This window comes from Chelon labrosus, assembly GCF_963514085.1.
Source record: "Chelon labrosus genome assembly, chromosome: 19".
NCBI classification, from domain to species: domain Eukaryota; kingdom Metazoa; phylum Chordata; class Actinopteri; order Mugiliformes; family Mugilidae; genus Chelon; species Chelon labrosus.
Genome location: NC_140352.1, coordinates 23628229 through 23640727, shown reverse-complemented (window position 1 = coordinate 23640727; position 12499 = coordinate 23628229). Strand labels below are relative to the sequence as shown.

The 12499-nt window shown below is 41.6% G+C and overlaps 1 protein-coding gene across 3 annotated transcripts in view; it reads left to right on the top strand.

The window, feature by feature from the left end:
* The window catches only part of tmem94 (transmembrane protein 94), a 36629-nt gene that overhangs the window by 16660 nt on the left and 7470 nt on the right, over positions 1-12499 (top strand). For 2 of the 3 annotated variants that reach the window (XM_084568093.1, XM_084568094.1), the window contains 15 exons: positions 294-445; positions 2259-2361; positions 2451-2537; positions 3099-3215; positions 4974-5030; positions 6752-6856; positions 7151-7324; positions 7468-7689; positions 8116-8428; positions 9707-9880; positions 10027-10129; positions 10249-10457; positions 10553-10734; positions 11219-11351; positions 12197-12312. In XM_084568093.1, the coding sequence (XP_084424219.1) occupies positions 294-445; positions 2259-2361; positions 2451-2537; positions 3099-3215; positions 4974-5030; positions 6752-6856; positions 7151-7324; positions 7468-7689; positions 8116-8428; positions 9707-9880; positions 10027-10129; positions 10249-10457; positions 10553-10734; positions 11219-11351; positions 12197-12312 (2247 nt within the window). The remainder of the gene's footprint in view (positions 1-293; positions 446-2258; positions 2362-2450; positions 2538-3098; positions 3216-4973; positions 5031-6751; positions 6857-7150; positions 7325-7467; positions 7690-8115; positions 8429-9706; positions 9881-10026; positions 10130-10248; positions 10458-10552; positions 10735-11218; positions 11352-12196; positions 12313-12499) is intronic. The other variant, XM_084568095.1, reaches the window with a different exon arrangement.

Sequence of the window (12499 nt, the reverse complement as noted above, 5' to 3'; positions counted from 1 at the left end):
TTTGACATGGTTATGTTTTTCATAGCAGAAAGCAGATATTGTGTGATGAATGGTAAATACATGAGTAAAATGTAAATGATGTAGTACAATGAATATATAGGCTCCTTCTAAATGAAAGTTGATTGCTGAATTAAAGTTATGGTTTCTTGTGCATAAGATGATCTATGCTATCACGTATCCTTTATTCAGGTGCACTTTGCAATGCTTTGACTTGTGTATGTGATGCTTAAGCCAACTTAACAACAAACAACATAACCCAAGTTATGCGTTCTATTTATTTTTTTCCTCCTCAGGATGATGAGCACATTGTGTTGGAACCTGGAGATTTATTTCCCCCGTTTTCTCCTCCTCCATCCCCACGAGCCAAAGAGAAAAGAGGACCCCAGAGCCCTCAACATCACCGCCTCTTCAGAGTGGTCCGCACTCCTGTTCTGGACAGTGTCAGGTTGGGAACCACGGTGGATTTTGATGAACTAATTTTAAATGAAATCATTAAAGTGTTTAATAGAGCCTGACCAATACTTACCCATACGAATTCTCTAATATTTGCAAAAATAATAACAATTTATTTTAACAGTAAAACAAATGTCCTGCCCCTTGTCAAATCAAAGCTGTAATTACAACTTGAATATGTTTGTATCAACTAAAATAACAAAAAATGTGCCCGTGTCAAAACATGCAGTAGCCTAGCTGTATGTATAAACTCAAAGAAAGAAAGACTTGTTCAAATGACGAACTCAGCTTCTGCTCCTGTTTAATCAAAAAAGGGATTACATCACTAGTGTGTCTCATGATTCTGTGTATGTATCTCTGGCAACTTAATCATGCTGAAAAGGGGAAAGAGGCTTCAGACTTTCTCCTGTGTTGAGAAAAATGCCTTCTTAATCCGTCTTTCCACAAAGGAGGGGCAGTGAGGTATTCTCTTATTTGGCTTGAGACTTGTTAGGGCAGTGTTACAGTTCCTAAAATATGTGATAGCTGGTAAATGTTGCCATTAAAACTTGAGTGAAACGGCATTTGTTGTCAAACTAGTCAGACCACAGGATTATAGTAGAAGTTCTATTCAAAAGCAAACAATTTGACAACGTGGTTGTCGTTTATTAGCTTTTTGGAAATGGGAAGCAGGGCACCCCTTCACTCTGCATCAGTGTTTGTGATGCATAGTCTGCATTATAATACTGAAAAGCACTGTAGTTGGAGCACACTTTGTTGGCTTAAGCTAATTATGTAACAACACATTTGACAAATTAAACATCTTTTTCTACATCAGAAAGTCTAAAAAGTCTGAAGAAAACTTTATCAAAACTTTTTTGGGAGTATTTTTCCATAGTTTTTCGCAGAATCATTTCAGACCTGTCAGATGGTGAAGACATCTCCTGTGCAGCCCAGATAGTATATACTGTAGGACTGAGTTCTGAACCATTCTGAATAAATATTTACTGCTGAAGCCATTCTTTGGAATACGTGCTTTGGATCATTGTCATGCTGAAAGGTCAAGGTACCTTTCTACACCTGCAGGTCACGAATTGACTGGTACTTGCATATTTTTGTGTTTCCCTCGACCATCTCTAAAGCAGTTCCAGCCTAAGAAAAGCAGCTTCAACACATCTTTCAGTTTTAGGCGAAGAGTTCAGTTTTGGTCCCATCACATTTCTTCACATGGTTTTGGGAGACTGGATGTGTTTTTCATCAGAAAGAGCTTGCATCTCGCCACCCTGTTCCACAGCACAGACGAATAAAAAACATGGTGATAGTTGTCAGATGTGGAGAGCAACCAGTACTTGCCAGAAAGAGTCTCAGTCCCTTCAATTTTATTCTCTGGCTCTTGACAGCCTCCCTGGCTGGCTCCCAGTTTGCTCTTTGTGTTCTCGTGAAATTTGAAGGGACATACTGTTCCTGATAATGCCACTGCTGTGCCATATTTTCTCCACTTGTTGATGACGCTCTCACCATTTTTATTTTCTCTGAAATGTGTCATGTTGGTTTTAAGTAGCATTGCAAAGGTTGTGAAATTTTTTTCCGTCACGGAATCAGACTCCACTGTATGTCTCCTCTGATACAGACAATATGTTGATATCAAAGCAAGAAACTGTTAAGATCTTACAAGGAATGCTACTGTGCTGCTATAATATAGCTCTTTGTATTAATTATTCTCAACTCCAGTATTTAGGCAGTCTAAAGCAGCTAGTGCTCCTTCTGAGGAAGAAATACTGCTTTGGTCAAACAATTTTTATTTTTGTCCTTCCTTTTCTCCATAGGAACAGTCTGGAGTTGGCACTGTCTCGGCCGATCACAGTGCTAGATAATGAGAGGTTTACAGTACAGTCGGTCATCGCCAAACTAGTTTGTCCTATTGTTGTGGTAAGCAGTTAACATAGACTTTCTAAAATATTTCTTCAATGTATTAGAAAGAACAAATGTGGTGATTTTGTTTGTTTTTGCTTCTGTAGCTGATGTTCCTGCTAGTGAACACCGTTCGCTACTTTTGTGATGCCCCCAGCCTCACCCCCGTCTGCTATAATTTTCTCCATCTTCAGGTATGAACACTCTCAACCAGCATAGGTTCAAATTAGGATCCACTGAGAAGCACATGCAACTGTTAGTCTTCATTTATAAGTCCGACTTTGTTATTTTCTGTCATACACTAATCAGGCATAACATTATGACCACCTTCCTAATATTGTGTAGGTCTCCCTTGTGCCTCCAAAACAGTTGGGACTCATCAGAGAATGGACATGGTCCTTCTGAGGGTGTCCTGTGGTGTCTGGCTACAGAATGTTGTTAGTGGGGGCCTTTGGGTCCTATGGGTTGAGGGGAGGGGCCTCTGTGGATCATTCCACAGATACTTGATCAGTTTGGTGCCTGGTCTGGTCTGGGTGGGTGGTACATGTCATCTACATGCCAGAGTCCAAACATTGAATTGTCTCAAGATGTTCAGTGTTATTTACTTCATCTGCGAGTGGTCATAATGTTGTGGCTGATCGGTGTATGTCGGTAAGGCTTTGTAAGACATTTGAAAATGTTTTGTGTAAAGAGATCATAATTGAAAACAGAGAAGATGTCTGGACAGAGATGCAAGTGTGTCATTGTGTTTGCAGCTGATGGGTGTTCTGCCCATCTTGCCCCTGCTCTTCCCTGTCATGTGGGTGCTGGTGAATGCCTTTGGAGAAGCCAGGGTCCTTGCTGAATTCAGCCGTGCGTCACCAGCTGGCCTGGTGAGGGACATAGTCGCATACAAACTCTCTCACACACACACACACACACACACACAGATGTAACATGCATTGGCAGAAGAAACAGCTTTAGTTACTAACACAGGTTTTTGTCTTCTATGTTTTAACTAATATTCAAACAGACACACACTATGGGGTTACACTGATATTTTAGTTTGAAAAAAGGTCAGTAACAGTGATCAGCATCCTTAAATCTGATAAAGTGTTTGCTATCCAGGATGATTGGTTACATACTGCATTCTCAAGTCAAATAGTATTCTCAGTACTCACTCGTTACCTTGATATGAGCCAGTCTCCCAAAACCTGTGCTGGATACAAGTGTTCCACTTACAGACCATCTATGCAGTGGACAATAATGCTGATCAGATTCCACATACAGTGTGATACGCAAGTATTGGACAAACTTTCAGCTTTAACATTGTTTAAGGGTGTTTACATCCGTATTTGGAAATGTGTCTATTTACATCTTCTTTAATGCAAGGCTCAACAGTCCCATATTAAAAGTAGTTATTTAAACGCTGTTAAAATTACTATAAAGCAGATATGTGCATATGTTTACACAATTATGTACCTCCCACTGCAGCATGCGTCACACGTGCTAAGCATTGTGGGAGACAGTGTCTGTTGGACCACACCGTTTATTCAGCATGCGTCCACACACAGTATCCCAATCTCTACAAAGGAGAGATTAGCGGTCGCGCTATGAATATTAGCGTCTGGGAGCTCACAGAGTGGCCACTGGCATTTCTGCTTTTGCGCATCAACCACACCCACTCCAATTTCTGACCAATCACAGAATTGTTACTGGACACGACACGAGAAAAAAGTTCTGCCCGGTTGATGTGTCGAGAACAAGCTGTGAGAACTCCCAAACGAAGGCTGAGAACAAACATCGATAACAAACTTCTCGCGGAGTATGTAACAGCCTTAACTGTGTATTGGGAAATTTGAAATCAACTCTCACCCCCGTCAAGACGTTGCTGTGAAAGGCCACACTGCATCACCACTTCAACAAAAAGTAGCAAAGTTTTTAGTAGCATACTTGACTTTATTATTATTGCACTAATAAAGATTCAGTATGGTCAAACCAAAGCGGCAGAAATGCAAATATCTGTCAACCAACATGACTCATTTTAGTAGCGTCTTTCATTAAAAAAATTCTCTGTATCTTTCAAATGCCACACCTTCAGTTTCTATTGCAGGATTTCTGTTTATGATGTTAACAATCTTGAAACCCAGGCCTTTCGACAGCACCAAGATTATTTTTTCTTAAGCCCCTATCATGCTGAGTTGCACAAACCGTGAGGAGTGAACTGATATTCATGTGTAAAAGCCTTGAATTGAGCGGTTGGTCTGCCGTAATTGGGGCTGTCTATGAAATTATGACACTCGTTTCAGTCAATATGGATGTAAGCACCCCCAAGTTAAATGTGAAGAGTATCACTTTAATATAAGAATTTGGTGCATCCCCACGGAACACATACCAAACTGACATCCGAAACTGAGGTTCATACTGCACTGTGAATTTTGGGAATGTTAGACCCCTAAAGTGCAATGTGTTTGGTTTCAGAAGGTTTTCCAATGCTGGCTGTTTGCATCTTCAATTCAGAAATGATACTGATCTTACAAACCATATGAGTGTAACCCTAACACACACACTCATGTGTGCACACACTTACATAGAAGAGACACAGTGAGGGCCTCCCCCTGTGTTTTAACTAGACTTTTCTCTTGCCCCAGCTTGCTAAGTTCTCTGAGGACACTCTAAGCAGCTACACCGAAGTGGTTTCCTCCCAGGTATAACCTCTCGCTGTCTCGCTCCCAAGCCCCCTCCCCTCTTCCACTCGCTTGGCTCTCAAATCCACCTGAACCTGCCTGTTTTCACTTGCTCGCTGTCCTCGCCCCTTTGCAACTCCCCCCTGTGGAAGCCCCGTACACAGCTCTCACTGCCTTCCCACCACCCCCCTCACCTTCAGCCCGAATGACATTTGATTTCTTCACAATGAAAATCATCATGGACATCTTTTGATTCAGACCAACTCTCTGATTCTCAACGTGTCCTTGTCTTTTTTTTTTTTTTGCTTAATTCAAGCACTTGTTTTCTGTTGTTTTTTTTTGTAATCTTTCACAACATTTTATTTTCTCATCTTTGACTCTTTGGTTTTGGTCATTCTTCATCTGTGGATTATCAGTCAGCACATCTTGGCCGAGCAACTCTGGATGTAAGTTAATGTTCAGATGCCTCCAGTCATCTTTGACGTGTTATCTCCACGGTCAGTTTTCCCTGTTCATCTTCCCTCCTCATGGATATAAGTTGTGTTCCCACCTCCTGTCACACTTCCTGCCCAAACCCAATCATTGCTCTCGATTGTTGCTGGGCTGTATTAGTCAAAGGAAATCAAGTCAAGTAATACATTGATTCATTCTTTTATATTGATCTGGATAAATGTATAGAAAGGATTACATATAGGAAAGAGATGATCCTGACATTTTCACTTGAATCAGTGCCTGACCTTCCACCTGTGCTTGTCTGCCTGTATTGCATGACTGGAAATCAGCCACTGGTAATTCTCTAAGTTTCCTCTCCTTATGTCCTTTCCTACGACTGTATCATGACAGTATTTCACTGCATTAAATGAAGGCAAAATCAGTATTTGGAAGACATGCTGGATTTAACATATTGAGAGGCGAGGATTGTAGAGGCTTTGGTTTGTATATGTTTAAAAGTACAGCTATTCTACTGTGAACACAATTTTTAATCATTTATTTTTTAAATTTTTATGAGCAACTAATGCATCCATGTTCTGTTGCTTTGACCTCGGGCCAAACCAAATCACCTCATCAGTCATTAAAGTAAAGTAAAACTCTAAAAGCTTTAATGCTTGTGTCAGATAACCCATCAGCTGTCACACTGGCATGATTTAGTATGATAGGTGGAATCAAAAATATGGACTCTATAGACAATGTCTATAGACACCATGGTAAAGTTATTTTTTTTACAAATTTTAACCTTTACTGACCCATGTTAGTGTTCCATAGACTTAACATTGATGATATTGGCTGGATAAAAAAAAATCTTTTTGAATTATGTATGTAGAGGTTTGTTTATTGCATGCCTGATTAGAGAAAAGAGACAGGGAAGTGATTTTCCCAAAATCTATTGATTGTTTTCAGTTTGTCTCGTGCTGAAAATGCCTTCATGGATTCTTTCTGAAACAATCGGAATTTGCAGTTCTGCATGGAAGTGTTTGCTGCAACTTGTAGTAGGTTTTACCTCCCTGCACAGTAGTATAGAAGCTTTGTCCTTTTTCTTTCTGTTTGGCCCAGTCACAAAGCTGATTAGCACTGTACCTTTTGTGTTTTAGATCTGAGTTAGGCTTTGAATAGCTGTTTCATTTTACTTATGACTCGTGTTAAAATCACGTTTTTATGTATTTAACAGCTCTCTTGTAAGGAGCAGTTATCTAACTTCATTTATGTGTGTATGTGTGCCTTTGCGTATGTGCTAACCCATGCAGGAGATGCTGCGATGTGTGTGGCGACACCTGGTTGGCGTCTTGAAGGGAGAATCTCAGACGCTCTGCTATACTTCCAGCCTCTTACACACTCTGGGATCTGTCACTGTGAGTACAGTACCGTTTGGGTAGAAGAGCAAGATGGGAGTTTGCTTTAATTGGGCTTGTATATTAAACTGATCAGTATTTCAAAAGGCCTGTTCAGACCTTACATTAACACCTGTCCCAGGCGTCCTGATTGTAAGTGACCTGCTTTACATATGTGCACCTGGCATTAACATGCGTCTCCACATGTGTCTTAGCCAGCTCTCCAGATCTGATCTCAGTTTTGTGCTGTGTATGCTAATAACAATTACAACCTACAGCCATGTATTTTCATGAATTTTTGTTGCATGTGTGTAGGTGCTGTGTTGTGTGGATAAGCAGGGTATCTTGTCGTGGCCTAACCCCAGCCCAGAAACAGTACTGTTCTTTAGTGGACGAGTGGAACCACCTCACAACAGCCAAGATGACCTCAGGGACGACCTGTCTGTCAACTCCTACTGTCGAATGGACATGGATGATGACAGGGATGAGGTGTGTGTGTGCTCTTATAACCAAATTTTAGCCTCACCACATCACTTATTGTTAATTTGGAATGTTATTTGATTATTTTTAGTCGCAGCCTAAAACCTTTTAATGCACAGTGTATCCACATGACTGTTGTGACTGCTGTACAGGCCCAGGAGGTGGAGGCCCTGCTCTGTCTGCCTGCAGAGTCCTCCACCCAGCCGGGAGAGGGGCCCGAGCCCAGTGAGACGTCGCATGACACGGCTCGCTCATCGGACACGGTCCGGCTCCAGCGCTCCTGCCAGCCCGCACAGACTCGCACCAAACACCACTCTGGATCCAATGTGAGCTTCAGCCATGACACTGAGGGAGGCGAGGACGACCAAACACAGGTAAAAACTGGAACTAAAATAGAGAAATAGTTGTGAAAATAGGAAGATACAAGTTCCCAAATGATGGTCCCTTATCCCGGAACACTGGTGACCAGAGGCAGAATATTAGGCTTGAATACTCAAAGTGTGACTACTACTGTGTTCCACATCTACAAACTAACCAAACACGATACAACGGGAAATGATGCAGAGTACACGGCAAACTCGGTTCAAATGAAGAAAACATGAATAACTCTGGCAACTCTATAAATAACAGCTGATTACATGCCTCTTCTCTAATTATGCTTTTTTCTATTTACATTTTCTTCTTGACTCATCACACATTTGTAGCTCAGTCTGACATCCAGATGTTTAATTTATTCATTGTCATTCCGTTCGAGAACGAGCACAGTGTGACACTGAATTAACTTTGTCTTTTGTCTCCAGGATAATGCAATGGGCTGCCCCGAGGCGGAGGCTGATGACTTTGTGTGCGACTACCACTTAGAGATGCTGAGCCTGTCGCAGGACCAGCAGAACCCAGCCAGCATCCAGTTCGATGACCTCTCCTGGCAGTGCCACCTGCCCTCCCTCAAGCCGCTCGGCCTCAACATCATGCTGAACCTCTGCAATGCCAGCATCACGCAGCAGCTGTGCCGCTTCTCTGACCACTTGTCCAACCTGGCTCTGCAGGAGAGCCATGGCACCGTGCTGCCTGTCTATGTTCCCTGGGGGCTCTGTGAGCTCTCCAGACTCATAGGTGAGCATGAATGATGATGTTTTTGTCTAGAGAAGCATTATTTTTTTTTTTTTCAGATGATCTGGAATTTTACATTCAACCCTGAAGTTTGCTTCAGAGAGGAACATTTGATCTGACCGAATTCCACTCGGCATGAATTATAGATGAAGGTTTAGCCCAGGAAGAAGGTCCTTTTGTTGAGTAATGTCTGAGCACTTTTAGCAAAATCCTCTATTTTAATAAGCAGTCTGTTTAACACGGAGGAAGATAGTGGTTTAAAATAAGTGGACAGTATTTTACATTATCTGAACGTTTGAAATAGTAAGTGTTTTTGGAGTTTGAACCATACCAGTGACAGAAGTCTTCACACATATTGACCTTGTATATTACATCTGTTTGTTATGACACTCAATCATTGTCTTGCCCGTTTTAAAAATATAGGTTTAAACCAGCAGAGTAAGTGTGACTGTAGTGAGCCAACAAAGGAGGAAGAATGCAATTTAGTTTTTCAGGTTTATAGTTGTTACACTGTCACCACAGATCTAAACTGGAAACACTAACTTCCACACTAAGAAGTCGCAGTTCAAGCTGTTAACTGTCAGTCTTTCATTAATGGAGAGTCTAGCTGTCTCAGTTCCTTCTTGTGTCTGATTAAGAGACGCCTAAATTACAGATCAAAAAACACTCATGCAGGGTTTCCCACACAGTTTCAACACTATGGCGGCCTGCCAGGGTCTAATTTGCTTTGCCATGGCCTCAAACAACATTGTGCTTGGGTTGCGTTCTGCCCTATTGCTCCCACGAAGCATCTCTTCCCATCGTCTCCCCCTCCCTAGATAGAGAAAACGGCACAGACAACGTGCATGACTCACGTAATGTGAAGCTATTTGTGTTGTCCACTTATAAAAAATCTACGTTACCGCCACTGGTTGAGCCCCAGTGTTTGTGCTCTCGATTTGTTAAACCATGGAGATTTGCAATTATTACAAGAAAGTAGGTCAAATCCGGAGGAACTGATTCCACCATGAACTAACTTAACTTTATGGGAGCTAGCACAATTAAACTCATTTGTTAACTGTTTATTACAAAGTAGTTTTATTCACTCATGAAGAGAATGATCTGCATCAAAAAAAAAAAAGCAGTACCTTTTTTTCAGACTGATGTTCAATCTCTGCTAAGAATTATGTGCATTTAAAAAGCTCAGCTAGACGTCTCATTACTTGATTAAATGATGTGTAAAATGTGTTAGTCCACAATCACCACCTTTGTCTGTTTTCTGTGTCTGTGTGTGTGTGTCAGGGTTCACTCCTGGTGCGAGGGAACTGTTCAAACAGGAAAACCACTTGGCTCTGTACCAGCTGCCATCTGGAGAGAAGACCAAGGAGTTCACCTCCCGCCGCCTTCACTACTTCATCAAACGGCAGCCTCCCATCTCCCACCTCATTTCCCTGTTTGTACGAGACTCTTCCTCCAGTGAGTCCACACACTGTTGTTCTGTCTATCTGTTCTACTGTTAATTTTTTACATATGACGTGCATTTTCCTGTGTATGGTCTCTTTGTCCAAATAGATCTGGAAGCTTTGGTTTTAATCTTGCTAATGATTGTCACTCTGTTGCAGATAATGTGCAGATGTTGTCACATGGTTCGGCTGACCTTATCCTGGAGGCCTGCACTGACTTTTGGGATGGAACTGATATCTACCCCCTCTCAGGCTCAGATAGGTCCTTATCTCTAACACCTTTGCTACTGATTTAAATCTTTAGTATTAAATTATCCCTTCTCCTTATGGGCGACAGTCTTTCCATTTTCTTTATTTTAACATTTTGACCCTGTGTTACAGGAAGAAGGTTCTGGACTTCTACCAGCGTGCCTGTCTGTCAGGTTACTGCTCCGCCTTTGCCTACAAACCCATGCAAGTATCGCTGTCCAATCAGCTGAATGGGAAATGTGTGGAGCTGGCCCCTGGTCCCTGCCTCTTCTCCGGTGTGGAGCTGCCTTCCACTACCCCCATCAAACACAATTCCTGCAGGAACAGCTGGAGCTCAGACGGTATGAGTTAGCGAAAGATGAACTGAAAGTTAAAATTAAATCCAACAATAATGCAGCACTTGTCCTTTCCTTGTCCTTCCTTGTCATGTCTACAGAGGGTATAGGTGAGGGTGTGGAGCGTGAGGACTGTGTACAGGCCCTCAGCGGGCAGATCTTTATGGGCATGGTGTCATCCCAGTTCCAGGCGAGGCTGGACACTGTACGGCTCATCGATGCCCTGGTCACCGCTTGCATCCGCTTTGTTTACTTTTCCATGGACGATGAGCTCCGCAGCAAGGTGAACTCACACAAGCTTATATGAACATAGAGTCTAGTCAAAAATGATCTTGTCAGCTTAAGTCACATTTATAAGCAACGGAAGTCTTTTGAGGCAAAGAATTTACACTACAAATATACATGAAGTACAAATTACAATCAGGACTACATGAAACAAAGAAAAGATATCATGAATTTACAATATGAAACATAAATCATGATAACCACAAAACATTGTACAAGAGTTTTAAAAAACAAGACCACATGAATAATATAACTATTGTAAAATAACAGCAAGAATCAAATGAAGAACAAATAAAAACTGTTAACAGAATTGAAAAACTTGCCTATCTTGTTGTCTTTGCAGAAGTGATTGTGATAAATCAATTAGTTAGTACATTAAGCTGAGAATTACTGAAAAAAAAATTCTCATGTAGAAGGTAAAAACTGATGTTGCTATACTCCTCCATACAAGTGTGTGTGTTGCTTGATCTGTGTTGGTGCAGGTGTTTGCAGAGAAGATGGGTTTAGAGACAGGCTGGAACTGTCACATCTCTCTGACTCCAAACGGAGACAGTCCCTGTGACGGAGCTCCATCCAGCCCCTGTCAGGGCTCACTGCACGAAGACCTGAACCAAGGTTTGTACAAACTCAGGTTATCAGTTAAAATGTGGTGCCAGGTGATGGGGAGTTTGCATGTGTAAATCAAGTATGAAGCCTTTAGTGTCTCCACAGGGAATATGTCAGAGTGCTTTGTATTTTGTTCCGAATCAGGGAGTGATTGATAGAACAGTCTGACAATGCTGCATTTAACCTTGGCTCGTGTCCACAGGGAAATGGAGACAAAGTTCTGACATGCACTCAACACTACACACTTAAAAACTGTTTTGTGATTGGTCATAATTTTACAGCAAATTTGGATTTCAGGAAATCAGGAAGTAATTTAATAGAATGTAGCCTTTTATTGCTGCTCTGTTGCTTCCGTCTGCAAACAATTGCGAGAGAGCTGAGACTACTCTCAGTAACTGGCCTCATCTAGGTTGATTTGTTCTGGAACAGAATGTGGCTGCTGTGTTCACACCAGCCCAAATGAACAGATGTGAAAGTTGATCGGTAACTACAACGTAGCCAAGTAGTCAGACAAGGCAAAAAATGTTTAAAGACGCATGTAAAAATCAGTTTTTGGTTAGTATGACCCTCTGTCTACATTAGTAAAATAGATCATAATAGTCAAAGATGGTGAAACTATCAAAAAAGTACAAATCTGTAATCTTGAATGTTCGGACGACCCAATATCTCAATGGTTGGGGTGCACACCACATAGCTGCGCAAGCTGTCAGCAGTCAGTTGGCAGCTCTATTGCCAGCAGTCTTGAGTTTTGCTTCATGCTATCCTGTTGCCCTTTTTCATACATTTCCTGTCTGTCGACACTCGCGTATCTGAAAAAATGTTTATTATCTGGCATTGTCTTTTATGTGATGCAGATTCTCGAGATGAAGCAGAAGGTCCACTGCTGCCAGAGGAGGAAGCTCACTCTGACTTGGCCAGTTTCCAACCCACAGACAGTGATGTCCCCAGCTTCCTGGAGGACTGTAACAGAGTAAGGATCCATTATTTACGCGTGAACCCACTGCCTTTTTCCTCCCTACAGTGGAGAAAGATTCAGTAAATGTTTGACAGTCAGCACTAAATTATACACAGATACGTTTGTCTTTTTCTTTTCTTGTATTTGAACTTTCAAGTGGATTATTTGTATGAACAAATTTATTTTGTAAGAACTTAAATAA